The 27,735-nt window shown below is 53.0% G+C and overlaps 10 protein-coding genes across 10 annotated transcripts; 2 read left to right on the top strand and 8 right to left on the bottom strand.

The window, feature by feature from the left end:
- Nucleotides 1-494: 494 nt before the first annotated feature.
- On the bottom strand, nt 495-3,310 carry P168DRAFT_303792 (uncharacterized protein). The gene is made up of 8 exons (XM_024838794.1): nt 2,833-3,310; nt 2,747-2,783; nt 2,514-2,688; nt 2,014-2,455; nt 1,676-1,957; nt 1,063-1,603; nt 917-1,010; nt 495-857 (listed from the first exon to the last, which is right to left on the bottom strand). Exons 1-8 carry the CDS (start codon nt 3,222-3,224, stop codon nt 583-585), a joined length of 2,238 nt encoding a protein of 745 aa, XP_024694737.1. The 5' UTR covers nt 3,225-3,310; the 3' UTR covers nt 495-582.
- Nucleotides 3,311-6,015: 2,705 nt separating this feature from the next.
- On the bottom strand, nt 6,016-6,399 carry P168DRAFT_317635 (uncharacterized protein; the record flags this gene model as incomplete). The annotated part of the gene is made up of 1 exon (XM_024840125.1): nt 6,016-6,399. The coding sequence occupies one exon, from the start codon at nt 6,397-6,399 to the stop codon at nt 6,016-6,018; it is 384 nt and encodes a 127-aa protein (XP_024694736.1).
- A 339-nt stretch (nt 6,400-6,738) lies between these two features.
- P168DRAFT_310211 (cytochrome P450) lies at nt 6,739-9,294 on the bottom strand (the record flags this gene model as incomplete). The annotated part of the gene is made up of 7 exons (XM_024839379.1): nt 6,739-7,124; nt 7,193-7,327; nt 7,385-7,405; nt 7,435-7,962; nt 8,033-8,388; nt 8,449-8,641; nt 9,280-9,294. 7 exons carry the CDS (start codon nt 9,292-9,294, stop codon nt 6,939-6,941), a joined length of 1,434 nt encoding a protein of 477 aa, XP_024694735.1. The 3' UTR covers nt 6,739-6,938.
- A 111-nt stretch (nt 9,295-9,405) lies between these two features.
- On the bottom strand, nt 9,406-11,176 carry P168DRAFT_280974 (carotenoid oxygenase family protein; the record flags this gene model as incomplete). The annotated part of the gene is made up of 3 exons (XM_024835899.1): nt 9,406-10,133; nt 10,193-10,487; nt 10,553-11,176. The coding sequence occupies 3 exons, from the start codon at nt 11,174-11,176 to the stop codon at nt 9,406-9,408; spliced, it is 1,647 nt and encodes a 548-aa protein (XP_024694734.1).
- Nucleotides 11,177-11,925: 749 nt separating this feature from the next.
- Nucleotides 11,926-13,919, bottom strand: P168DRAFT_317632 (flavin-containing monooxygenase; the record flags this gene model as incomplete). Its single annotated transcript, XM_024840124.1, has 7 exons — nt 11,926-12,127; nt 12,181-12,388; nt 12,452-12,729; nt 12,788-13,109; nt 13,160-13,317; nt 13,377-13,586; nt 13,645-13,919. 7 exons carry the CDS (start codon nt 13,917-13,919, stop codon nt 11,926-11,928), a joined length of 1,653 nt encoding a protein of 550 aa, XP_024694733.1.
- A 718-nt stretch (nt 13,920-14,637) lies between these two features.
- P168DRAFT_233357 (fungal specific transcription factor domain-containing protein) lies at nt 14,638-17,152 on the bottom strand (the record flags this gene model as incomplete). Its single annotated transcript, XM_024833362.1, has 6 exons — nt 14,638-14,874; nt 14,901-15,572; nt 15,629-15,883; nt 15,944-16,446; nt 16,497-16,874; nt 16,996-17,152. The coding sequence occupies 6 exons, from the start codon at nt 17,150-17,152 to the stop codon at nt 14,638-14,640; spliced, it is 2,202 nt and encodes a 733-aa protein (XP_024694732.1).
- Nucleotides 17,153-17,439: 287 nt separating this feature from the next.
- On the bottom strand, nt 17,440-20,133 carry P168DRAFT_310210 (cytochrome P450; the record flags this gene model as incomplete). Its single annotated transcript, XM_024839378.1, has 6 exons — nt 17,440-17,741; nt 17,794-18,292; nt 18,358-18,602; nt 18,657-18,950; nt 19,002-19,379; nt 20,112-20,133. 6 exons carry the CDS (start codon nt 20,131-20,133, stop codon nt 17,554-17,556), a joined length of 1,626 nt encoding a protein of 541 aa, XP_024694731.1. The 3' UTR covers nt 17,440-17,553.
- A 217-nt stretch (nt 20,134-20,350) lies between these two features.
- P168DRAFT_233360 (FAD-binding oxidoreductase) lies at nt 20,351-22,314 on the bottom strand (the record flags this gene model as incomplete). The annotated part of the gene is made up of 4 exons (XM_024833363.1): nt 20,351-20,843; nt 20,912-21,578; nt 21,638-21,851; nt 21,904-22,314. 4 exons carry the CDS (start codon nt 22,312-22,314, stop codon nt 20,351-20,353), a joined length of 1,785 nt encoding a protein of 594 aa, XP_024694730.1.
- A 600-nt stretch (nt 22,315-22,914) lies between these two features.
- On the top strand, nt 22,915-24,762 carry P168DRAFT_232696 (general substrate transporter; the record flags this gene model as incomplete). Its single annotated transcript, XM_024833330.1, has 4 exons — nt 22,915-23,145; nt 23,256-23,579; nt 23,638-24,036; nt 24,097-24,762. 4 exons carry the CDS (start codon nt 22,915-22,917, stop codon nt 24,760-24,762), a joined length of 1,620 nt encoding a protein of 539 aa, XP_024694729.1.
- Nucleotides 24,763-26,040: 1,278 nt separating this feature from the next.
- P168DRAFT_341818 (fungal specific transcription factor domain-containing protein) lies at nt 26,041-27,453 on the top strand (the record flags this gene model as incomplete). The annotated part of the gene is made up of 4 exons (XM_024841805.1): nt 26,041-26,243; nt 26,299-26,481; nt 26,512-26,593; nt 26,666-27,453. Exons 1-4 carry the CDS (start codon nt 26,151-26,153, stop codon nt 27,451-27,453), a joined length of 1,146 nt encoding a protein of 381 aa, XP_024694728.1. The 5' UTR covers nt 26,041-26,150.
- Nucleotides 27,454-27,735: the final 282 nt, after the last annotated feature.

Here is a 27,735-nt window from a genome sequence, read left to right as displayed (position 1 = left end):
GTATCACATGACTTGTAGTCATCTTTATGCAAGGGTTCTGATCCTCATGTCAATCAATTGGCGTCGGGCTTCTGCCTGGCTGTGCCGCCTTCGTGGGGTATTAACCTCGTTGGGTTTCCGTAACAGGATCCTAGGGTCTTGACAGCTAATTACAGGCCCTGCTGGTCTTGACCCTAATCCCAGTATGCTCACACCAGAGCAACCCCCATAGGATAGGCAAGCTAGGACAGGAAAATGAGGACTACTATCCGGATCAGAACGGATCCTTTTGAGGTCTAGTAGCTGGTAGGTATCCCCCTACTAATGAGGTCTACGAAGTAGCGAGCTGCGTTGGCCTGGATGGGAATCGTGGTATCTATAAAGGTTCATGTATATTAGTAGCCATATCAGCGGTAGCCTGGCCGCCGAACGGACGACCTCCGCCACTCGGCTCTAGGCTGACAGACGCGAGTATGAATATAATAATAATAATAATAATAATAACTCTAGTTGTGCCTAGGTCTAACATTGAATCAGAGAAGAAAAACAAAGTACCCCCTGCAAAGAATAACAAGAATCAAAGCCTTATCAGTCAATTTGCACTCAGTTTTCATAGAAGTAGGGGTTGTCCACCACGGGAGAATTATCATCTGGGTGGTCATTGCACACTTGCTCCTTCCCGTCCTCAGTCTTGATCTCTTGGCTGTTGCTGTCATAGAGCTTGTTATCCTCCCCAAAGTAAACATCCTCAAAATTGGACGGCCAGGAGAATTCTCCATCGCACTTAGCGTAAGTCTTATCCGAGTCCTTCCGATCAACAATTTTGGCATAGATTCGTGCCTTGGTACGGCCACTACCATCATCCGTGTCTTTAACCACTGTTGACAAATAGTCAGCAATTAGTTTGCGCAGCGTGGAGATGGGAAAATATGCTTACAGGTGGAGCTATGCTTCATTCCAGGCCCACCACTTCTCAACGACTTTGCGCAGATACCTGAGCTCTCAACAACAATGCAGCCATTGTTCGCGTGCTAAACGAGTCAGTTTTGTCTCTGACAGGGAACTTGCTGCGTAAGCACCTACCACATTGGTGCCCTTCCCATTGTATTTCTCGCCAGGCGCGGTGTTGCATGGCCAGTAGTTGCTGTTTTGTGGATCCATGGTTCTGAGATTTCGTTCCAAGCTCGTAGGATCGTTCTCACAGACTGGGATGTTCCAGAGGCCTGGTGTGCGCACGGCAGCTTCGTAATCCGACATATCAAACTGCTTGCTTTGCAGGTCCCCAATGACAGTATCAATGTCCAGGGCCTTACCCATCGCCTTATTACTGTTCTCGTGCTTCTCGTAGTTCATCATGGCGCTGAAAGCAATATCGTCCCTCGTGATTCCCGCCAAGTCCTTGTTCTTCTCGTCCAGCTGATCGACGCCGACCAAAGCATTTGCGCCCCACCCCCCAGTCGATGCTTGTGGGGCACCTGCGCCCTTTCGCCAGCCATGGAGAAGAAGGACGGTTTTCTGATTGTAGCATGCTCGGGCCTTTCGCATGTCATCATGAGGGATAAACTTGTCGTACCCCCCGGGAATGATCATATTGCCGTCCAGTCCACAGGGCTCGTCTGTTTTTCTACATAGTTAGGGTGCATCAGTGAGCAAAGAATCAGGGAAGGAAGAGGCAAAGGGCGGATTCGCTTCTCACAGGATAAATGGATGAGCGCCGGCGCCTTCGGGGGCCACGCTCCAGGCGGCCTGGATCATCTTGGCACCCAGAAGCTTCCTGGTGGATTCGGTGATCTGGCCGAGGTCAACACCAACATCCATGATTGCGCCCCTGCCAGTCAATGTTAGAAGCTGCTCGGGTTGGTCGCCCTCGCCAGAGAACAAGTCCTTCACGTAGTCGGTAAAGGCATCGCCAAGACTGGTAACGGATTGCGCAAGTGCCTTGTCGACGGTCTCCAGATTTTGCAGCCCTTCATCATTTCTGTTGTGCCAGGATTAGCAACCAATTGGGTCTGATCGTAGAGCCTTGTCACTTACGGCATTACTCGGTCTTTCATCCACGCCCCAAGGTTACCGGTGATTCCATAAGCCAAGTCCAACGCAAATCCCTTGCCTTCGAATTTCCGACCACTACCAGACTGCTCCTGTTGCTGTTGCGTATGGTCATTGTTGTTGTCGTTCGAACCCGGCGATCCTGGCCTGGATGAACCCGCGGAGTCGTTGATACTGGTCATCTCGATGTTTTCATCACCCTCGCTATTTTGAGGCCCAGCCCACCTGCGATTTGACCGCTTCTGGCTATGCTCCTCTTGCGCAGTCGATGACCCTGCTACAGGTTCTGGCTGGTCCTCGGATGACGACCCTCCATTGTTCGATTGCCGTTCGTCGGATGATTGTTGGCTGTGTGATGACCCAGGTCTACTACTTCCTCTTCCACCCGCCGACTTGACGAGGTCGGGGACTTTCATCAGTCCTTGTTCTAGAGGATCGTGAGCGCCAGGGTTCGTTCGGTGACAGAAAGGAGACGCGGTACCCACCTAGACCATGAAAACCACTGGCAATGCCAAACGTGAAGATCATGCTCACAGCGTCAATGATTGTTGCAACCATCTCCTTCTCATTACCACTGTTTGGAGCGAAAGCCTGGACGAAGGCCGCGGGACTGAGCCCAGTTGCCGCGTTGTAGACAGACGTATGCAGCTGCGAGTAGAGCTGTTGTCACTGGTTAGGCTCTGTGTGCGATAGGATGGGCCTGTGTTAGAAGACATACGATGTGGAGGGCTGCAAAGGAGTTCAAAATGATGGACCTGGCTGGATGATTAGTGCACCGCCAGTGGTATAGATCGGAGGGCCTACCCGGCTGGTCCTGCTTTGGTGTCGTCACACTCGATGATGTCGTTGCAATTGTCATTGCCAATATTCTCACAGTTGAAGCCGTCCTTGGCGCCAAATGTCACGGCAAAATCGCCGGCAAAGTTTTTCCTATGATCGGGGTTTTCCTTGTGGGCCTTCCAGTTCTGGAGTGCCAGAGCCCAGGCATTGTCTGCACGGGCAATACCCCATCGTTCGGACAATTGCACACCGGAGTTTCCGATGTTATGCTCGTTGCATGTCAGCCTTTGCCAAGATGTATCACTCGCATTGCCTGGCTGATCCTTGTTTTGATTATTGTTGTCTTGTCGAATAGCCAGTCCGAGGGCCCCGGCTGTATACAAGCCGAGGGCCAGATGGACCGTGGTGAACCGCATGTTTTGTCGCCTAGGACAACAGCGCCCGAATCGAAGAAAAGGGAATTTTGGATGGGCAAATTGGAGATATCAGAGGGTGAAAAGCGAATGGCACAGATGAGGAACCAAGGTTGTCGAGGATGGTGGGTCGTATTTATATCTTGTCTCCGTGAGCCTCTCCCCTCCCTTTTTCCTTGCCCCCTTTTGTGCCTACTATCATCACATGGTCAACACAAGCCAGCATAAGTTGCGTAATACTCTACATCATGGGCTGGAGGCCTGTCCGCTTGGTTGTCTGACAAGCCTGTGATAGAGCACAAACTTTCTTGTTATCCCCACCTGCGGTCCTAACGTCAATGGCAATAGTAGCTTTGGCGGCGAGGGCCTTGCCGCATTAGTGATAGCCTCTCAGCCTTGTCAACAGTTCCAGATTCATCAAAAAAAGTAGAGCCGACTGAAGTGGGGTGACTAGAAGACCTCTCGTGGCTGTATAGACATTGGCGCTGCATTGGCCGGCAGATGGTCCCAAAGGAAGGCTAAATCTCACAGAACATCCCCGTCGGTGATTTATTTCCGAGACCCCGAGTCGATTGAGCCCAACCGATGGCTCAAGAAAACCCCTGTCTATACAGGTGGCAGGATGTACAGAATTCCAGTTCTGGAATACATGGCGCCTAATCCCCGCCGATTCGGGAACCCGTAACCTCCGACGGCCGTTTGGGGTTGCTTCAACCGACTCACTTTAGTTACCAGATGGAACAGCCCAAAAAAGGCAGTCACGGCCGAGTCTAGGGTTTACCTTTAGAAGCTGCTCTGGCGACGATCTCCTACTTGAATGATGTTCCTCCGAGACACGGTCAGGAGCTGACAGCTGAACCCAGCGTTTGGCCCCCACCGGCCGATGTTTGATCCTTCGACAACCCGCTTGGGTCGGACGCTAATCCTCGCCGACTCTCCGAGCCCTATGGGAGGCTGCCTGAAACACCCCGCAATCCGCTCCGACTACTTGAGCTACGAGTATGGTTCGGTCTGGTTTCCTTGTCCTCGGGAGGGTTTTCATGCCTCGGGTTTCACCCTGCTTGTGATTATCTCGACAAGTCCTTGTAAACAGGCAGTAGGAATAGCAACTGGACACCGCCCGGATGGTAAATATTGTGGTTTTCAACCCGGATGGTTTCGGGGTCATGGTCGTGGAGGCACTAGATGGGTGATCAAAGGGCCCAGCACGGTTAGATGACCCGCCTTCAATTCGAGGAACATTGTTTGACAGTCGACAGTGCAGCGCAGCGGGGCAAGGATCAAATACAACGCGGTGGCTACGCTGACAGGGCGCCTCCACTGTTCAGCGGGGTGGCGTGTCGATCAATCCATGACCAACATCTCCGTCGAGGTCGCTTCAGGCGGATAGCCCAATGTAGCAAAATCCCGTGCCATATTTTAGCACAGTCAATCCCATGGGGTCATAAGCTGAGGCCCTTGGTTCGAGTGAGGGCCATCGCTGGTGGCCTAATATCGCAGCGGCATTGGGAAGGAGACCTAGATCTCCTTCGATGGTCAGTTGCCAGCCATAGCCACGTCGGAGTAGAAAAGGCTTCCGACTGATACGGTGTTATGACCACACACTCCCACGTCGGATGAATTCTGTCGAATTCCGAGTGAATAATAAGTCATCTCTCCTTTACTATCACTAGCGGCTCAAAGAGCACTGGGCCCTGCAGCCACTATCAAGGGCGGCTACTACATGTAAGATGAGGAGCAGCATGAGGGGTTGCATTCGAGGGGGATCTTCAAACACGGACTTCGTGATCATTGGTTTAACGGACGAAAGCGGACATTGTGAAGGATTCAGATGCGGTATTGGAGGCTATGGGGTGGGGCTGCGGGAGAGGACAAGGTTTGCCTACAGGGCGACCCCAGCTCTCCTCTCGGATATACTGGATCCACAATAATGGTGACATGGCATCTATACTGGAGGGTCGCATGTCTATTATGGGATATTACAATTGATTGAGTAGGTTTCCATATGAGATCGTTCTTGGCTCACATGACAATCACCGGAGCCCGGACTGAAAAAACAGTCCGACTGCTGGCGACCACCCTTCTTTTTATATAGTTTGCTGCCATTGCGAGTCTTATATGATGGACATTGATTTTGGCCTGCTCAGGGGTGCATCCTGCCAATTTCTGCTATATCGCGCACGTCAACTAGTATTCAAATGCCGTCAGATGACCCTTCCTTGACAGGATCACTGGGGAAAGGTCGTCCGCGGGCTATCGCATCACATGGAGGACGTACGCAGCGGCACTGAATAGCAAGACGGATAACGAGGTATCAATAGACTCCTGTGGGCCCCTGAGTACAACCGTTTCGCATTAGCAAGCCAGGCACGGATGAAGGGCCAGATGATACGATAAATAGTAGCTCTAGTAATTAATAGTTCCAGACACGGGAGATGCCGAGATCTGTCTATCTATAGACCATAGGGGAATCGTCGACACGTTATCAAAAGATCAGGTAAAAAGGCATTTCCGCTGTCCCCCGGACAAGGGTCGATGGTGGACACGAAAGATTCTTGTCCGCTTTCATCTCGACGGCGTCGTGGGTATGCGGCTGCTTGCGCTGTGCGCCGCAGTCCGAGAATAACAGGTCACACTGCGTCTCGTCGGAGCAGTCAGAATAATCTCGCGGACTTGACAGGTGGCGCCGGTGACGGGCTGCCCGTCTGCTGGTCCTGGTAGCGCCGGAGGTCCCCTGCAAAGGGCATGGAGAGCTAATTCCCCCACAGCACCGCCGAGCTGGCAAAGACGTCGGCTAGTGCGCGCTTTTGGCCGCAGCGCCTGGGAATGCGGCCGCGATGACAGAGTCGACGAGCGGGGCTCGGGTGGACAGCGAAGGACCGGATTTGTGGGAGGGGTGCGTGTTGGTGATGGAGGTCGATGACGGGTCGGGGGCCATTCTCGAGGACGTTGCATTCCGCAGGTGATCTGCAATGGCCAGGGTCTGATAGAAAATGACTAACAGCTCGTGGTGAAAGTAGTTGGACGGCATTCGCGCGGTCCGCTCCACATAGCAAGTAGACATCCTATGCGGGAGGTCGTCGTTGGAAAGAGAAGTCACCCCGGGGGCGTCTGCCGCGGGACGTAACAAACCGTCGAGTGGAATCAAGAATGCGGGGAGGGGAAAGAAGTCCAGCATGTTCCCAAACGGGACAGTACAATCGGCCAAGCGTGGTGTCGTGAGCCTACTTCCTGCGGAGAAAGACTGGAGAACTTCGACTGATTGATCCCCTTGAGTGACCAGCAGCACAAGACAGCGGGCGGGGGAATCGCACTTGATTCACGGGAGACCCCGCGGGCCTGACCCATACTACAGGGCGATGATTCGGGTGGCCAGAAAGACGCTGAAGTATCTGGTTGCATGTGTCGACTGTGACCCATTGTGGATTGGACTAGTGATAGCCGGGGTTTATGAACCATGTTTGTGGTTAACGGTAAAATTCCTTTCATTCCATGAATTTCTTCCTAATTTCAATTCCTACAATCTGCGTCTATTCCCACCCCTACAACACCAACATCCCCCATTGACTGTAATAATTCCCCAGCCACCACAGTCCACATACCTAACCACAATCAACTGAGGGGCTGATCCTCATAGCAGATGGACACGGCACTCCGGACCGGTTTGGCCTTCTGATCAATCGGTCGGTGCTATACAAGAATGGGACAGGCCCTCCGTCACAATAGGCCCTCCCGTGACACCACCCGGCAGCGGAAGCTGGGCTTGACAAAGAACACATTTTCCGTCTGCCATTCGTCTCCCTCCAGCTCGAATTCAAAGTGGCGGTAAAGTTCGGGGACAAGCTTGTTCAGCTCTATGAGGCTGATATTCTTGCCGATACAGGTTCGCGAGCCCGCGCCAAACTGGCACCGGTCAGCATCGCGCACAAGGGGTATAAACCAGTAACCAACGGGGCATGAATTGCACATACCGAGAAGAGATGCCGTTCCATGGACGCGACTTCGTCCTTGTGGCCCAGCCACCGCTCGGGCCGGAAAAGATGGGCGTCATCACCAAAAATGGTCGGGTCACGGTGCAAGACCCAGGCATTAACACCGACAACCGTCTACCTGCGTTAATTCTGCTGTCGCTGAATAGAGGGTAAGGAGACGAGCTTGCTTACGCCTGCTGGAAAGAAATATCCCTCCAACTCAACCCCCCGGCGGGCACCACCCGCGGTAGGGGCATGCCTACGGCGGGATGCACGCGCAATATCTCCTTGAGGACGGCCTGCAAATACGGCATTTGCTGCGCCTCAGAAAATGAGACGCGGCCTGCTGACGCCCTCGTGTCAACCTCCCGCCGCAGGCGTTGTGCACAGCGTGGATGCTGCGCCAGGTAGTAGATGACGGCACTGACGGTCAACCCGATGGTGTCGGAGCCGGCAGCGAAGTTGGCCTCGACAGTGTTGAACAGCTCCAGCTCGCTGATCTTACCGGCATCTTGCAAGTCGGCCAATTTTTGGATGAAGTCGGCGCGGTCAGAGGGCTGCTGGCGCCGGGCTGCCAGTTGCCGCGCCCCGTAGGCGTGAATGTTTTCAATAGGGTTAGGGGAGCCGAACAGGTGCGAGACCCAGACAATCCAGGCATGCAGTTCAACGAAGACACTCATCCGCGAGCTGTAGGTGAGAAAGCTGTGGATCGTCTGGAGGATCCCGTCATTGTCACCGCCGGTGCGCATCATGCCGAAGGAGGCGCCGATCTACTCAGTTACATAAAGTGGTCAGAATCCTTCGTGGGTGGGCCCATGCGAGAGGGGCAGGGGCAGGCACCGTCATCTCGCTGATCACGTCAAAGGCGTAGTACTGCATCCACTGCGGGATCGACACCGTCTCGCCGAGACGGGATTGCTGACCGAGTTCCTCGACAAGGATCGCGGTGCAGGCGTCAATGAAGGGCTCGTATGACACCGCGGATGTCATGCTAAACATGGTGGCCACCTTCCGGCGGTGTGCCGCGTGACGTTGCTCGTCTGTGACCGAAAACATATCGGCTTGGGAATCTTCAGGGTCACCGAACGCGCGGTACCAGCGAGCCTTGGTGAACCCGCTGCCATGGCTATATATCTTTCGAACGGCTCCTGGACTCGCGATGCTGTACCGATCAGGGGTGACTCGCACCACGGGACCTATCAAAATCGTTAGACCTAGTCATTCGCCACGGAAGACTTGAGCCATATATCGCGGACCATATCGTCGGTGGAGATCAAGGTTGATCTGCTCAAAGTGACCCCCACAAATCTGGACCAGTTCCCATAGACGGGTGAAGCGAGCCAGCCACGGACCAGGTACGCGGCGCAAGGGATCGTGGATAAAACCGTACAGACGGTGAGCGACGACGGCCACCACCGTGACGAACAGGATGGGGCCGGACAAAGCAATCTGTAAAACAGCCATCCCGGGTCTGTGCTAGTTACCTACAGTGTCTCAAACGTAGAGTACATGATATGCCTTACATATAGCTATAAGTATGTGACGCTGAGCCATTAGGCCTTCCACCAGTGCACGGAGCCTGAACAGCACACAGAATGGGGGCTGTGATGATACGAGGCTGCCAGGATCAGCATCCAATGAGAACCTGCATGGGGACCAGATCTCCAACACGGGCAACATCACGCAAGCGGGGCATGTAAGCCAATCTGATATATCTAATTATTGTTCAGCCATAGCGGGTGGCACTGAAACGAAGCCAGTCATGCTGCACCTCTTGAGGAATGGCAATCAACGCACCGGCCTTCGCTATCCTCATATTTACTCCCGGAACCAACACAGGCATCAACTTCAGAATTATCACGGCTCTGGCTGCCTCCGACCAGCCCTATACTATCATTCTGGGCGACTGATCTACCAAAAGGTGCTCGCCGCCAGTCCGCGACACAGGCCAACTAGAAACAGTATGTGTGAATTGTTTACTATATATTGGGCTGTTAATCATCCCTAGCATAAAGCAATGATTACAAATAAGTAACCAGTAACTCCTAGCTGCTGAGCTCTTCACTTGGTCCATAATATTGACTTACATATAATAATGTCATTATTGTATGTGAGATTCCATTCACTTGTCTTGTTCTTGGATAATTTTCAAAGAATCCCACCCGTCTCCTTAGTCTTGAACTTGTCAAATTATTACATCAACTTGTACTGTCTTATTTCTGACTTTCTACACCTGCTTGCCACAGCATCGGCCCCGTCGCTGGTTTGACAGGCCCCAATCCTCTTTCCCGTTTTTCTTTCCACGCGACAATCTCGCGTTGTTCCACGAAATTCCCATGTAGCCCCAGGCGCAGTTTGAACGGGAGGTGGATGACCGCCAGGGGCCCTTGAGCGATGTGTCGCGCATCGAAGATACACACATCATTCCGTAACTCATCCAGGTGGTTTAGCAAGGCGATAAGGTAGCCGTCACCTTCATCGGTACTGCCCGCCCGAGGGATAAAGGCCGGCTCTTGGAAAGTGGCGCAAGGTCCGGCCCATATGGTCTCGGTGGTCGAGTTATCCCACGTAAAGTGGCCTAACGTGTTGAATAATCCACCAGCTGGCGATCCACATTTAGCGAAGTCGTACGGTTTTGTCGCGTCAATTACGGCCTGCCAGTAGTGGTTGTACTTCATCGTGACGAAGCGGTCGTCAATCCGCGAGAATTCTCCTGAATCGGCGCGCTCCTCAACCGGCTCGACCCACGTGTTGGTGGCGGCTTCGGGATCGAGAATCCAGCGCGTGGTTTTGTTTTGCAGCTTGTTGCGCTTGGCCACGGTGCCCGCGGGCGTGTCGACAGAAGGCCACCAGAAGAATACGTTGCCATCGGCGATGGTCAGATCGAACACGACCTTTCCATCGGGCGTTTCGTAGCAGCTGACAGTGTGACCCTGGAAGGCTAGATAGAGAGTCAGAAGCGTTAGGCGACAGTCTGCATACAGTGCCCTGGGTGCTCACCATTCTTGGACCGGAACCATCGAATATCTTCCGACTTTCCTCCCCGACGCGGCACAAGCCCGTACCATTGATCCTCGTTGGGATCCCATGCCCAATGGTTCTCCCCTCGTTTTAGGCGTTCCGGATCGCATTTCAACGGCGTCATCGGCAGGACCACCCAGTTGTCGCTGACCCCGCAATCGTGGATGATGCCGCAAAAGGGCGCTTGGTACCAGCATTCCTCCGTCTTGATGCCATCAGCACTTATCGTATACACCACAATATCTCGAGACCCATCGTTGCCGTCCCCCCCAGCCTAGGTTGCAGTTAGCGGTGGGTCGAGGTGACGGATATCGCGTATAGGGTTTCCTGCAGCCCTACCTCGTACCCGTAGCAGATCATTTCCCCCGTCTTCGGGTCAAATTTGGGGTGTGCCGTCATCGTGGGGCTCTGCACCTGCCCTTCAAAGTCGTAGCGGCCGATCGTCTCCAGCGTGTCAGGTTCCATCGCATAGGCCGGCCCATCCTCCTTTGTGGCTAGCAACATGCCTCTCCAGAACGTGATGTTCGTGTTGGCGGCGGTCCGAATCACCCCCTTGACAGCCTCGTTGTCGGTGTAGGGATTGCGATATTTGCCAAAAAGCGCCTTGTTGTGTTTTGTCTCGTGGTGATAGCGATCGGTGTGGACATACCGCTGCTTGAAGTGTGCGCGACCGCCGCAGAGGCGGATGGCCGTCACGTTGCCATCGCCGTTGAAGTGGATATCTGACTCATATACGGGGGGGAAACGGTGATCCGGTTGGATGCGGAAGAAGGTGCCGTCAATATCCTCGGGGATCTTTCCTGTTACTGCGAGGTTGCAGACATCGCCTTCAATTCGCGACGGGCGGTTGAACCCTTGGAAAACCTCCGTGGGCGGGAAATTGGAGTCGTCATTGCGCTTGATACCGTCGACGTAGTTGGGCTTGGCCGTTAAGCTCTCTGCCAGCTCATAGAGATGCGCCATGTTTCGCCTGCACTATGTATCGACTTGGGAAATGAGGCCGATCCAGTTATCCGGAAGCCTTGAACGCCCATGGTCCTTTGCTTTCAATTACATCTTATAAACATGCCGGTTCTCTCCAATGATGCCGTTGCGTAGAGGACCCCTCCACTGGACTACGTCTCGGACGTACGAGGCCGATGCGTCGGGAGTTTGCGCAGCTGGACGTTCTAGACCATCTCCTGATTGGGTGCAATCCGTGATCCGGGGTAACTATGTGGGGAAATGCGGGGTGTCGCAGCCATCGGGTGCAAAAAGCCGATTACGAGCTGACAGTTAGAGGGTCTTTCAAGAAATTTAATATTTCATGATGAGATCCACAAGCACAGACATATTGAGTACCATAGTGACAGTGAGCTTGGTACTGGTGATATTGAACCGGGTTTTGGTTGAAGCTCTGCTTTGCTGGCCTTGGCCCTGGCATACTTCCTAGACATTCAAGTATATACAATCGAAACACAAGGTTATTCTACACACAACTGGGAAAATACAATACGTGGACATGTTGAGTCAACCCATTACTGATCTGGGTGAAAGTGGAAGGCGGGTGTTCTTATGACAGGGGAGATCATACCTGAGTGACAACTACTATGCGAGACAGTCCAACATATGACAGAATCACGACTGACGGGACCGCATAGAATTTATATTATAAACGAAATAACTTCATAGAATCCTTATATTTGACATATATATTGTAGATACAATCGACGTTATCCCCTAATATACCACCCAAGATTATCCTTGGCGAGGTCCCGCGCTGAGAGACCTTTGCCCAGATACATGAATCGATTCTGTGTGCGGTATGTATACTCGAAGTCCTGCAGGCGTGGATTCCTAATCGACTCGAGAAAGTGGTTCACTGACCCTGGCCACGGCCCAACAATCCTACCGGTGGAAGTGCCGCCCTTGTACCTGTAACTCAATGATTAGACCAGTGAACGCTATAGGACAAGAGAAGGTCGTACCAGCTATTACAGTTTCCGGAAAACGTGAGCAGCTCCATGACGGCATCTTTATGGTCATTGAACTCCGTCGTGGCAGACTGACTGACGACGGCCGACTTGACTCCTTGGCGCTGAATTTGATCCACGAAGGAGAGCGCGAAGTCGACTTGCGCCTCAATAGACGGCATTAGCGAGCCGTTGGAGATGGGTGTATTTGGTCCAACCACCACTAGAGGTAAACCTTGTCAGATATTACTGGAGGAGATACCAGTCAGCTGTGGTGCAGACTTACTGAAGTAGTTCGGCATGTCTGGGACTGCACAGGTGAAATAAGCTTCGGCCCCTGTTTGCTTCCATCGCTTCGCGAGATCGACCCCATTACGCCCTGTCAATTGAAATCCAGGGACGTAGGAAGTATCGTATCCTGTTGCCGCAATAATCACGTCCACGGAGTATACTTTACCCTCGCGCGTGACAACTCCATCTGGCGTCACTTCCTGGATAGGAGTCCGGACGACCTCGACATTGTCTTGCTGAAGGGCCTCGAGGTAGCCCTCGCCCGGAGTGACCCTGGTTTGCTTACCATCAGTAATTTGCCAGCCCATTAATACAAAAGCTAGATGCTCACCGTCTGCATCCCACATCAAAGTCGGGAATGAGCTGCTCGCGTAGCGCTGGGTCCATCTTGGCGAGTTGTTCACGCATGCTCTTCTCAACGATCTCCCGCGACATCTTCTGTGCTGGGGAATTCTTGTAAAAGTTGGGGAATCTTGAATTGAGCTCCTGGTCAATTTCCCGGCGGTATGCTACCAAACGCTCGGGGTCAGTACGGAATTGTTCCTTCTGGGCTTCCGTGTATTTCGTGGACCGCCCGTCGGTTGCGAGTCTTCCCACGAACTGGGGTGCTACCCAGGTGGGCGACCGGGCGAAAGTCACAAGTGACTTGACAACTATACCCACTATCAGCATTGCCTCGCGCGTGGAGCGACAGGACACGTACTTGGTTGGATTGTTGGCACAACCTGGATGGCGGACGAGCCAGCACCGATGACGGCTACGCGCTTTCCAGCGAGATCCAGACCTTGAGGATAATTCCCCGTATGGACCAGTGTTCCACCAAACGAGTGGAGACCCTGGATGTCCGGCCACTTCCACTGGCTGTCGTGGTTCATCACCATTAGCTTGACACGCAATCCGTGTAGACACAGAAAACATACTTGAGCACCCCAGCACAGTTGAGGACCACTTCGGCGGAATCGACGGTGATCCTTCCCGAGGCAGCGTCTTGCACCTTGATTGTCCACCGTCCGCTATCATCGTCCCACTCTGCTCCAATCACTCGCTGGTTGAACTTTGCATGTTCGTACAGCCCGTACTCCTTGGCTCGCTGGCGATAAAAATCCCAAATCTCTTCGGCTCCGGCATACCTGTTTTCCAGTGGTTTAGCCACCAGATATGCTGTGGATCGTTGATATATCTACTTACACCTTCGACCACTCCGGGTTCCCTACCCATGGGTAGCTGTACGAATGCGCCGGGATATCACACGAGCAACCGGGGTAGCGGGACTCGAGCCATGTGCCGCCGACGTCGGCGTTCTTTTCATAAATGACATACTCAACACCCTCGAGGAACTGCGCTTTGTAGGAAAAGGCAATACCGGAGATTCCCGCCCCAATCACAATGACCTTGATTGGCTGCGGCGCGCCGATATATTGGTCTTGGACGGTCAGAGTAGCTGCCGCAGGAAGCGAGCCCATGTTGACGAGATTTGATTAATCAGTGTTTGAATTAGTCTACTTGCAGTTGGGGTACGGTACATGATATTCACTGCGTCTGCTTTATAGAATGAAACTGCAATCACCAGCAGTGGCAACGGATGTATAGAACCGATCTACTTCATTCCTCTTTCAGCCCCAAGGAGGAGGGGTTCACACCACTCCATTGACACTACCATTAGCGTAGACTATACCATCTTTGAATAACTGGAATGACTATAGGGTTTACCCCGAGTCCCTGCTCTGTGGAGGTCTCGGACATATACAGCCGCCACTACGGAGCTTCTATATGGCCTGATTTGGCTAGCCTGGTCTCTTGACAGTGTCCGATGCGGGGGATCTGCACAACGCGCGGACGAGTTGTACGGTCTGAAAAGTTCATACGGGATGAACTATCAAAAATAATATCCGTTAGGTCATGACGTACTAGAGTACTACGAAGAAAGCGGTAGGAGACATCACACATGCCCCTACCAATACACCCGATGGCAAGCAGGCGGTTACGAGTGCAGGGGAAGTATGTCATCCGTTCAAGTATCAGTCATATACAGTTCGATCCGAATGCTCATTGGATATCTTGGTACAGTGCTTGTCATTAGGCGATGTTCAACATCATTTCCGCGTCAGTTGCTCACGATACTAAGCTAGAGATAGGATCGGCCGTGTCTCATAATTTTTGACCTGCTTTTCACAAGTCGGATTATATATGATACACTCGATCGGGATTATTGAACAAGAACTGGGAACCCGAAAACGATGCGTCAGTGAACATTTCTATTAGGCCAGCGCTCGGATCAAGATCCAGGGTTTCAAAGACATCGAACTGGCACCCATCAAAGTTTCTAGATATACGCATTAGCGAGCAGGATCGGGAAATGGGTCCAAATATAGTGAGGAGTCTCACATGTCTTGATAATCCGACATGGACACAATGTCGCTACCTCCAGGAACTCCAGGGTCGACCCCTGTTGTGTTGGAATGGAGTGGCGGCAGTGGCCCTGGCGGCAGCACACCACTGGCATGGACGGTAGATTCCAGCTCAGGAGAGAGCTTCTCACACCAACCGACTTTTTCCATACCTCTGAAAGTCTCCAGACAAAACTGAAGCATTCCTTGGTGTTCCACATTGCTTCGTTTCTGCAGCGCCATAATCAAAATCGCCATCACCTCCCCAATAAAATGGCTGTCGAAGAGCACCAGACTGGACAGTGCTTGCTCTTCGCGCATGCGCCTCAAAATTTTGACCGCGGACTCGGCAGCCTCGATGCACGTGTGACTCATCTGTTCGTATAGTATTCTCTTGGCGGGGACCATAGTGTCGGTTGACCGTGCCACGGTAAAGAGCAGAAAGGGGCGAACCAAAGAGATGACGGTGGCCCAATATCGTAGGTGCAACAGAGGCACGGCCCGACGGTGCTGGGGATTGACCGACGAGTCCCATTGAAGGTGAGCGGGGATCTTGCTGTGCCATCGCCTAAGAGATGCCAGTGCTTTAGTGACGCGGCTGATGGGTAGCCTGCCTCCCATGTGCGCCGGCTCCAGAAAGCATTCGTGGCCGATCGTCTTCGCCATACGAACTAAGCTCACCAGGAGTGCCTGGTACCCTAATGGAGTGTTTGGCCCTGGGCTCAGAATCTGAACACTGTCAGTTTGGAGAACCCATCTTCTAGAAGCAGTCCTCGATGCCCTACCTGCTCCGTTGCCGTGGGGGTGCTCATGAAGACGGCGTCGTCGATGATGGAATAAGGATACCCAAATCGACTGGCCATCTCGTAGTCAAGAATGTATATGGTCCACCACAGTCGTCGGCTACCCTCCCGTTCGACGGTTCCTTTCCCGCGGAGGAAGACATCTCGGTGTAGCCCTAGAGAAAAGGCAATCTTCACAGCCGTTCCGAGATGGAGATAGGCCGCTATACTGTAGCAGGTCGCGTGCGTCGCCAAACCCTAACCGATGTCAGCCACAACGGTCAAACATCTGCACATTCCACCAGCAGGGACACCCACCAGGAGTCCGAACGCCTTGACGCTATCCAGATCGGCCTCGTCACAGGCCCCCGCTGATACTTCCCGTGCCAGAGCCAGGTAGTCCGTGGGTGTCTTAGTATCCATAGGCATGGACCCCGAGGCCTCAGCCCCTTGGTCACTGGGTCGCATACTTCCAATGGCGAAGATGGAGTAGATAGAACACAGCCAGGATGCGCTGGCGGAGGCACCACCATCCTCCATGGTTTGTTCCAGGCGAGGGTAGAAATCCTCGGCAGAATAAAACCAGTAGGTGCAGTAGACCTGTTCAAAAAACCGGCCGACATAGTCCATCCAGTGCTGGCGAGGCGGGAAGTACAGCCCCGTCCGGCGACTGCCCACACCACTGTCTGGGCTCGGGGGGAGCGGACCGAACTTCAGTGGGGAAATGATTTTCGGGTCTGACCGAGACGAAGTCTCTCGTGGCTCTCGTGCTGTGTGAATTGCGTTGAACCAGCGGATCGACGAGTTGGCACCGACGTAGCCTGCGACTTCATCAGCGATGCCTTCAAATCCAGTCGAAGGGGGCACTGACGATATTTGCCCATGGAGTCTAGGAGCATACAACCGAGGCGCTCTTGAAGCACTGGGTGTTCATCGCCCTCCATCGTCTCGTTCGTGACGTCCTGGTCCATTTTCTCAAGTGAACCATGATTATCTCTCTGTACTCCCTCAGTGCAAGGGGCTTGGGGGTTGGGTATCCTGCTTTCTGCAGCGTCTAACTTCCGGAGAAAGTCTTGTATCTTCTCCACGGTAAGCTCGGGGAGCTCCTCTTCGGACACGAAGCGGCGGAGAAGCTTGATAGAATAGTCATAGACCTCGCCTGAAACGCGATAAAATGGCCGCTTGCGGTTCTTGACACTCGCCTCGCACGGAAGGTTCAATGACCTGCAATAGTGGCATGCACCAGTTTCTGCAAACCATTAGAAAACCACGAGTGCTTTTGTTATATCTGGGTTATTCGGCGCTCACCAATGCCAATACACTATGAAACATTATTAGTCGGTGGTCATCCAACTATCGGTTTGGGCTACTTACTTTGGTCTTGCGGGCCTTGCAGGTATTACAGCTCAAGCGCGCCCTCTTCCGGGGAGGCTCCTGGCCCTCGCCCTGGCGGTCGCCGTCGCACACTGGGCTCTGACCTGGGTCGACTTCCTCCCTCTCGGCGGGCTGGTTCGCGATATCGTGCATCTTCTTGCTACCGGTGCCTGCGTGCTAGGCGTAGGGTGGATGCTGCCGATTACACACCTCAGGTAGTGGGGCGGGGATGGGTCGGATATTACCATGGCAGGCATCACTCCGCTCGCTGGGGTAGTTCTCGAAATTCTGGGGAAATGCGGGGAAGAATTATCGGCGATTCAACCCCGACGCTAAGTCTTTCATCTACGGCCATCCTAGATTGACACGGGCGATTAAAAATGACGGTGCATTGAGCTAGCTGGATAGCGTTCTTCTACATCCCGCGCGTGACCCATCTGGCCCTAACTCGGCCCCCATCTCTTTCCCCCGCCAATGAGAAAAACACGACGACGGATGAAGTGGAGCTTTCAGGTTTGTTTCTCCTGAACCCCCGACAATTCACCACCTCGAATTCATTTCTTGTCGAAAATGAGCTGTAGGGGCTTCACACCAACGGTAAAGTGGTCCACGGTCTCCTGCAGGATCCTGCTGCCGTCTTCCCCGGGGGCAAACCGGACGGTCTCAAAGTTCTGGATCCAGTGCGTGATCATGTTCCTCATTTCGTTCATGGCCAATGCTCGTCCGATACACCCATTGGTACCTATAATGTTCGCGTCAGAAGTTATTGCTGAGAGGTTATATGCTTGGCTTACCAATGTTCCACGTGAGGAATGCGTCGCTGTGTTTGATCAGCTCGGGTTTCGAATACCATCGCTCCGGTATGAATTCCTCGGGACGCTCGTAGTTTGTATCGTCGCGCTGTATGGCGTACACCGGCAGGACCACGGTGGTGCCTCCGGGGATAAATACATCACCGATCATGATTCCTTCTGGGGGTGTTACCCGAGGAAAGCCAGAGGGAATGGCGGGGTGCAGGCGAAGAGCTTCCTGGATTACGCCATCTAGATGTCGTGCCTTAGAGACATCCTTTGATTCGAGGCTGTTCCTTCCCTTCAGCAAAGGCTCCAGCTCTGCTCTCAGCTTTTCTACTTGGGTTGGGTCCATGGCCAGATGGCAAAAGAGAAACGTCAGTGTGGCGGCCGTGGTGTCCGATCCCCCGACAATGGTGAGTCTGGTATCTCCCCGCAGCCATTGATAGTCGATGTCTCTCTTTGCGCTCTTAGAGTAAGCATCCACGAGATGCGTGAGGACCTAGATTGTGTTTGGTCAGCGTCAGTCTCGTTTGTTGTTGGGCGGGTGAGGGTGCAGCTCCATACATCTGCTCTTTCCACCTGTTTCTCCACGCGCTCCTTGACCTGCGATCCGACAAATTCCAGCCACGCCTTGGCATGCTGGCCAGCCTTTGGGAGTCTCATGAGAATAGAGCCCAGCCACGGAACTGGCGTTGTCGTGCCGACGTCCGCCATGCCGGCCTCGAGCAAAGGTGGGATCCACCGGTTCTGCTCCGAGGTCATCATGTGGAACTCTTTGCCCAGTCCCACATCACCCATGACATCAAACGCTGGAGGCCGTTAGCAAAATTGGACAACGCTGTAGCAGTGACGGTCGCATTTACCAAAGTACTTGAACCAGTCCGACGCATTAAACGGCTTTCCGGCCTCGTGCTCCATCTGCCTGACAAACTCTTCACAGTGCACAACGACACGTTTTTCGTAGTCGTTGAGCGCAGTGGAGGAGAACGCCATGGAAAAGACCTTCCGTCGCGCATCATGCGCTTTCTTGTCGCGCACCGTGTGCAAACTAACCAGTGGCAAAGATCGCGAATACCAAGGGCTTTTCGTACACTTCGACGCGTTACTCAAAACGGGCCGAATGGCGTTGGGATCGTTAATCGAGAGATTGCCCGGACCTGTCTTGTTAATAATGTCTTTCGCATAGTGACCCTCCTGCGTGAACATACCTGTCCTTACAATCGGCCCATATTTCTTATGCATCTGCTGCATGAGGAAATAGTTATCCGACCTCCGTATCATGTATACATGGGTCAGATTGGACAACCGAGCCCAAAAAGGCCCGGGAAAGCGGCCCAGTGGGTGGAAAAACAGGCGATACAGCGATATACTGCCAAAGAGTCCCGTGAAGTAGCACACTGCCAACAGTGTCGATATAACAGCCGTGGGGATGACCTTGAAGCCAATCCAATAGAAGACGGCACCACTCAGCAGAGCGACCCCCGTAAGGCTGCGGAGAATCCACCGATGGGCATAGGCATTGTGATCGCCACGGATAAAGTAAAGCAAATGGCTGGCGACACCCCCGCAGGCAAAGACAGCGCAGCCTGCCGCCAGAGTATCGTAGTCGTCGAAGTGTTCCATGTTTACCTTTGCCTTGAATCGCTCAGACCGACCCCGAGTAATCACGCGGTGGCCAAGAGTAGGGACAGAAGGAGACCAGTCTTATGCATCGCTGGATCTCTCGATTTCTAGACCTTGCGTGGTCTCCAGGGCTCGGACCCACCGTAGTAACCGTATGTTCGGCTCCAATAAGCCGAATGGCCCTGTATCGGGGGACTGGTTAGTTGCGGGTCAATGCAAGCCTCGGCCTAACAGAAGACATGGCTTCCAGCTATCCTGGGGTCTTGTCTTGCGTGCTCGACTATCATGCGAAAGCGTGTAGAGCCACCGAGGGCATGTCTGTATTGTCAGGACCACCTAGTTGTCTAGATCATTATACTGTGATTCAGACAGTTGCAACATGAGTCCCGAAGCTTGGCACTCCTAATGTCCTTTTTTTCTGTCGATCCAGGCATTACAAAAGTTAAACAAGGTAAGGTAAAGTGAATAAAAAAGTCAGTGACACAAGTGGCGAAACGAGAAGGGGGCTTAAGAATGCCATTATTATCTGATATTTTCCATCTCTTTGATCATTTAATTTGACTGCAGTAATCCTGAAAATGGAGCATACAGATTAATTCCTTTCATTTGCCTAAACGTTCAATTATGGAGGGGGATTATTTTACTTGTGTGAGAATATATATAGACACAGCCTCATGTGAATATAATTGACTTACAAGTTCTGAATTCGAAGTCCATGAACTATATATATTTGCCGGACAGACTTTTTTGGGGGGGAACAGAACATATCCCAATAACACTAAATTATCACAATCTTATAACTAATCAGAATATTAGCAAAGACAAAAAAAAAGAAAAGGTTGCTTAAAAATCGTAAATAAGAACCTACCCCATAGATTCGTGAAATTTCATATTATTGATTGGTTTTCATAGAGAATATAGATACAGCCACTCCTTACAGCTTCTGTGCATAATTTGTATCCTGGATTGCCAGCCCATTCAATGCATTGTGTACCCCTGTAGGCTCCTGCTTCGGCGCCTCTTGTCGATATTGCCTCGGCCAAATTCCCTGCTTCCCCGGGCTCAGAATACCCTGCGGATCCACGGCATCTTTAATCCGCTGGTTGAGTGTCATCAAGCTCCGTCCATTGAAGTCGTACTGCTCTGCAACGAGGTCCATGTAGTCCACGTGCGCCCGATACTCGCTGTAGCCGTACTTACGTGCGAGGTGGACCAGATCCACAAACGCTTTGTTGGCGTTCTGTCGGTCTGTTTCGTCCTGCCGGTCAAAGTAGATCATGTTGATCATGGCCAGGTGTCGATCATAGAGATGCAGACCGCCGAAGTACTCGAACCCGTATTCTGCGCAACAAGCCTTTGCGGCGTGATAGAAATCCAAGGACGCCTTGCCATCCGGGGGGAGGATGGGGGAGAAAGAGACGTGTCCGCTGAGAAATTATTAGCATATCTTCGTGCACCGCAAAGTATCGAGGACAATCTAGGGATTATGACCCACCCGTCTTCGCCACGGTATTGTACCGACTTCAAAGCCAGAAGGCTCGGCGTGCCCGTCTCCACGGTCCGGAATTCAACTGGAAGATCCTCGGGGCTCAGGTACTCTTTGCCATCTGGAGGGTAAAAGGCCGTGCCTGAGACCTTCGCGCCGGGAAGCTGTTCGAATGCCCGTTGGCACCTCTTATAGTTAAATTCAATCATCTCTCTTGGACCATAAAGGCCAAACCGTGCAGACCAAAACCCAACACCGAGCTCCCTCTGTATCTCCTTCAGCCTCGCATCTGGTATCGCTCCGTCGCCATCATAGAATTTGCTTCTTGGGCCCTTCTTAGCCATCTCGCGTGGGATATTACCAATAATTGGGTGATTTTGAATGGTATCATGCATCAGCAGCTTTCGGAAAATCTCAATCATGGGGTTGAGGTCGGCTTCGTCCTCGACATCTAGGCGACAGATCATGTAGCCTTCCGGGCTTGGCGAGGCCCAGATGCTCAGCTTCGTGACAATCCCGAAGTTACTCTGGCTGAACATGGACTCATAGGTGGGGCCGTAGCCGCCACGGAACAGCGGCCAGCAGACTGAATCTTCCAGGGCGCCCATACCCGTGCGCACGAGGGTTCCGTCTGCGAGAACCACTTCCATGCCACATATCTGATTGGAATGATCGCCTGGACGACGGAATCGGGTCAGTGGGGTAGTTGGCTTCGGGTCGTGATCTGGTACTTACCGGCGGGTGTGTATCCCCAGCCACGGTCCAGTGCGTTTCCGACGATGGAACCCCAGCCCAGGGCCGGGCAGGAGCACCACATATTGGCCTTTTTCTCCTGGATTGCTCTGTAGATGTCGAAAAAGGTCACCCCGGGCTCGACGGTGTAGTACGAGTACCGGTCATTCACGTCGATGATCTTGGTCATCCGCTGCAGGTCGAGGATGATCGAGCCCTAACCGTACTGTCAGGACGTGGGCGTGAGGGGTATGGGGTGTCCGACGTACCTTGACTCTCGCTGCTGGTCCACCGTACCCGAGATTCTTGCCTCGGGATACGGTCCAGGTAGGGATACTGTGCTTGTTGCATACCTTGAGGATGCTCTGGATGTGCTCTACAGTGACAGGATAAAGAGTGGCCGCCGTACCCCTCTTCTCCTGTTCTCCTTCGTCTTGTAGCTCCGCATATGGGTCAGCATAGCGAACGCGGTGCTCGTGGCCTGTCAGAACACCGTCATTGCCAAGAATATCGCAAAACGCAGCAACTACGTCAGTCCAGGTTGCTGCGTCTAGGCCGGGCGGCAGGATGGCTGTGGTAGGAATTCGCTCGGCAGTCCTGATCCATGTCTCGACAGTCTCTCCGGCCAGACGATTTTCGGCTGCATGGAGCGCCAAGGTGAACGGTTCTGGGACGGTCATGGCTTTGGTGGAATGACGCAAACTGCGTGTTGGGTATACGTCAATGATGGTCTTCCAATGCTGATCTCGCGTGTTGTCTGTGCACCGGAGCCACGAATAGTGTTTCTTACACAAATAGGCGAATGCCTCGAGCCGTCCTTATACCTCATGTCAACTTGTAGTGGCGGGAATGGGATGGGTCCGCGTCGGCAGCTTGGATCCGATGGTGAATCCTTTCCAGCCGAGGACTCCACCCTCACAAGATATAACACCGAGTGGATGACCCCGCGTCGCAGTCAATTGGACTAGACGTCAATGTTGGGGTAAAACACAATATCTCCCTCGAGTGCGTAGGAGGGGAGATCTACTTCGTCGCATCCATTCCCTGGATCCGAGACCCCTCAGACGGCGACCAGGATAGGTATCCCAAGGTGGAGAATAGTAGCTATACCCCGGATTTTCCCCAGATGTTTGACTGGCCCAATCTTGGGGCTAGTGGAGGAGTAATATAAAGTCAGGCCCACCCACACGAAGACTCCCTCGCGTAGCACATCCACCATTTGATACCCCTTTCAATTCTGCCGACTCGGTAGATTTTCCTCTCCCATTACATTGTACAGGATGGGGACAGTCGACTCCCAAGGGCTTGAGGCCCGTGAAATAGTTCATGGAGAGGGCGTGCGTAAGACGAGCCTCCTCGCCAATTGGCGAATCCTCGCTGTCACTTTCTATATCGGCATGTCCCTGTTTGAATATGGCTACGACAAAGGGGCCATTGCTGGTTTCCAGGCCATGCCTGGCTTTCTTATGGTGTTTGGATATCAGGATCCGGACGGGAACTGGGCGATCGAGGTAGGCATCCGTCCTTGGAGTCTGTCCTTTGTGGACTTCCCATCCTTATTTGAATATTCGCAACGTATTTCCAAAAAGGATCGTGACGCCTGTGCTAATATGTCTTCCAGGCCGGCCCGCAGCAAATCATCACCTCCTTTATGACCTTGGGCAGCTTTATCGGCGCCCTCGCGACCGGCTCGATTGGGGCCCATCTGTGCCGTCGGTACTGCCTCATGCTCGCCTCGGTCTTCTTGATTGTGGCCGTGGTGATCATGGTCGAGACCACCTCCTTCGGGGCGCTCTACTTTGCTCGGCTTCTCTGCGGTCTGGCGAACGGGGTGCTGATGAATTTCGCCTTTGTCTACCTCCAGGAGTGTGCTCCCCCACATCTGCGGGGGCTCTGTTTTGGCATGGCTGCCTTCTGGATCACGTTTGGCACCACGATCGGCATGGTTCGTCTCACCCTTGATCCTCGGGTGGCATGTTGGACTGACCGTTGTCTCTTCCTAGGTGGTCAACAATGAAACGGCCGAGATCATGAATCGACAGGCATATCAGATCCCGCTCTATGTCTGTTTCCCCGTCCCAGCGCTGCTGCTCCTGAGTCTGCCCTTCCTTCCGGAATCCCCCCGGTGGCTGCTTCATCACCACCGTCCCGAGGAGGCACTTCAGAGCTTACGGTTCTTCCGCCACGGGGCCTATGACGAGGTGGCCGTACTACAAGAGTTTGAGGAGATGAAAAGTGTTGCCGCCCGAGAGGCCGAAAGCACGAAAGACTGGCGGTTGATCCTTGAATTATTCCAGGGGACCAACCTGCGCAGGACCATCATATGCATCGGGGTCACGTCGGCCAACGCCGGCGTGGGCGCGATGTTCATTCTCAGCTTCGGCACTTACTTCTTCTCTATTGTGAGTCTATATCCGTCGCTTCTGGTATGTCCCGATCGATCGATCTAACATCCGACACAGGCCAAGGTCGGCGAACCCTTCATGTGGACCATAATCACGAACTGCCTGGGTCTGGCGGGCCTCATCCTGTCATGGTTTCTGGTGCAACGGGTCGGACACCGACGCCTCATCCTGGCGGGCTGCAGCATCTGCAGCGTCTCCATGGTCATCATTGCCATTGTGTACACCGTACCCAACCTCCCCGCCCATCAGGCTGGCATTGGCATGGTTGTGGCCTGCAGTCTCTACCTGTTCGGCTTCAACCTGGGGATGGAGTCGTACACATTCCTGACCTCCGGCGAGCTTCCGGCCCAAAAGCTCCGTGCCTACACCCAGGGACTGTCGGTGGGCGTCAGCTTTATCCTCGCCTGGTTGTGCACCTTCACCACCCCCTACTTCATCAACCCGACGGAACTCAACTGGGGACCCAAGTATGCTTGGATTTGGTTTGTGAGCGCCCTGATCGCCACGGTCTTTATCTACCTGATGCTTCCCGATGTCAATGGACGCAGTCTGGAGGAGATCGACGAGATGTTCCGGAATCGCGTCCCCACGCGGGGCTTCAAAACGTATGTCTGTCTGGAGATTGAGCAGGCTCGATCTCGAGGAACGAAACAAGCCGTTGGTGAGGACATGGAGCTGGATCGAAAGGATAGGCCGGTCGGACAGCATATTGAGAATGCCTAACATATGGTTTTCATGCCGATGTCACTGTTGTGTTGAATGCTGGCTATTCGGATCTTTTGCAGTTGCGGGCGTATTTTGGACTGGAGGATACGCAGAACTCGGCCCATCAATCATGAGCATCATAATCGTTTAACTATGCGTATTCTATTGCCCTGTATTCTATGCATCTTTTAAGTTCATATCGGCACCCTTCTTCTATCAACCTCCCTCGCCACATAAATTCCATTCAGGCGCGCGATATGCCAAAAAGCCATTGGGATACATCCCGTTGTAGCAATCTAGCAGAATGCCAGCATCCATTCTGGAATAGTGATAACCCTCGTGGGTAGACCAGAGCAATATTTCAATGTGACCCTAAAAAGTTCAGGTCCTACAATCTGTCTGACAAGGATACTGCCAGTAGTGTGGGCGGATCTGGGCAGCTGAGAAAGAACGAAAGTACATATAGCAGAGATTTCCAACATCTTCACCCATGCTGTCTGTATTTGCTGACATTTGTTAGACACGGAGCAGATGTCTTCCCTCAGTCCATTCAGATCCTCTAGTACTATGTCGGAGTTGCCATCTGCTGCTTCCCCACAATCTAACAATCACGAACTTGAATCGTCTAGAGACGGACCCAAGGGTCGACTGGCTTGTGATGTGTGCCGAGAGCGCAAAGTCCGCTGCGACCGGGCGGCCCTCGCTGTGAACGGTGCGCCCGTCTGGGCCATCGCTGCAGCTACTACGGCCGCAAGAGCTACCGTCCCCCGATAGATTCAGATTTGCCCCGGCGGCTATCTGAACTACAAGAACGACTAAGTTAGTATCCCAGGAGTTGAGATAGTCTCAGGGCGCAGGACTAACCATCATAAGGCAAAACAGAAGCGCTCCTGGCTCTGCCTGGTGCAGTTCTAGTCGCTGGATACCCTTGGCTATCCCACGCTCCCTCCAGACCATTCTCGGAGCCAGGGTTGCCTGCGATGCCCGACTTGGTCCTTCAGGATGCTCCAAACGAGTGTGGGTCCCAAGAGCCATGGTGGTTAGTATCTGTGGGAAAATCCGTCGCTTGCTAGATGGTATGGTTCTGAGTTCTAATATCTACAGTTCTAGCACATTGTTGGACTTCCTCGGGCTCCCTGACCTGCAGACCCCGGCTGCCACAGAGGAGATTGCACTCCCCAGCAAACCTAGTTCTCAGACGGGAGAATTGGACATTGCTGAACACACTCCCAATCTGATTGCCTTGTATATCTCTCCTCGACAGAGAAATCGTCACGGACATGGATGACTGATGGGCCTATCAGGTATCGCAATTACTTCGAGGTCTTCTATCCAACCTTGCCGATCCTCAACCAGGAACGATTTTTTTCTGAGAATGCTCGTGATCCCAACCATCCTCCGACAAAATGTTTAAGATATGGGGTGGCACTGATGGACTCGATGGTGCCTGGCGTGCAAGATCGTGCCGTACAGGATCAATATTATCATCTCGCGCGCCAGTATGCCGAGCTGTGTGAGCGGAACGAGCATCATGCCGACTTGAATCTCTTTCAGTGCTTAGTGTTTATCCTTCGATACGAACTCAATGACCCGCAGCTTACGCGTGCCTGGATGACTCTTGGTCGTGCAATCCGACTGGCGCAGGTACTAGATCTGAATCACCTTGATCACCTGGCTTCAATTTGCCGGAGTACCTGGGATCTTTATTCGCCGTTGCCAACAACACAAGAGCAGGCTGTTGTTGAGGAACAACGACGGTCATTCTAGGCGTTGTATATTTTGGAAACCTATACCAGTATGCGAGCCGGCACACCGTGCCACATCGATCTGGCCCAAGTACGTCTTTGCCGTCTTTCTATCTTATGCTTTCTGTATTCCCGTCCTAGGAGACAAATAACCAAACTGGCTATCTAGGTCGAAGTTAATCTCGCCTCGCCCGGTGAACTAGGCCCAGACTTCGAAGATGCACATATGCCCCTCCTAACCGAGAACGTCAATCTTACGCCCGCCACACACATCACATCCTACAGCGGACTCGTTCTGATGGCAACACTCAGTAGACAGTGCATGCGGCACGTCATGCAAAGCACGATCGCAGAACCGGACTCGCCACCTTTGAGGCCAGGCTTCTGGGACCGCCACTACGCTCTCAGCCAGGCAATCAACGACCGAATGACTGTTCTGCATGCACACCTCAGTGCAAAGGCCTCGCGCGCGCACCCGGCCGCCTTTAGCTTACTTGTCAATCTCTGCGCCTTAGATCTGTATCTCCACGAAGCAGCCATCGCCCAGGCTGACCGGCAGGACTTGACCCCGTCTGTAGTCGCCGAGTCGCGACGGAGATGTTCGGTGGATGCGCTCAAGATTGCTAGCACTATTAGGATAAGTTATCCGGTTTCCCGCAGGGATGGGGATATCCTTACTCTACAACGGACGTTTATTGGGTGGCCATTGGTGATGAGCATGAGGGCGTTGTGGCGGGAGCTGCGCACGGCGACGGACCTGACGGCGGATGGTGTCGCGGGGTCGCTGAGATTTTTGTCTGATGTATTAGATGCGATTGAGGGGGAAAACGGATACTGGCATCATCATGTAGCTGGGGTGGGTGTGACCTTGCAGAGGTGGGAGGAGGAACATGATGGGTTTGGGAGTCTCTTGCGGCAACAGGATACAAAGACATCAAGATTAGACACTAGACGGGGAACTTGATGTCAGTAGATATCAGGACGGCTGTTCTCGATCACTAGACCAAAACCACCAATCGGCGAATGTTAGGGTCTTGGAACTATTGGTATTCCAACAATAGATATTTGATACTACAATGGCATACACTTGGGCAGCTGAATGTCTGCATACATGAAACACCCGTTGTATTTAGCTTAGGTTCTGGACCTTACCCCTAGTAAAAAAAAAGATTACTAGCTTTCCACTTCCCCCAGCGACGTTTATGTAGTCGCGCACTTGGTTTAGGTGTTTTCCCGCGCCTACCAG

The sequence above is a fragment of the Aspergillus campestris genome (genome assembly GCF_002847485.1).
Source record: "Aspergillus campestris IBT 28561 chromosome Unknown P168scaffold_4, whole genome shotgun sequence".
Taxonomy (NCBI): Eukaryota; Fungi; Ascomycota; class Eurotiomycetes; order Eurotiales; family Aspergillaceae; genus Aspergillus; species Aspergillus campestris.
Note: the sequence above shows the minus strand (reverse complement) of the source record. Positions and strands in the feature narration are given on the sequence as shown.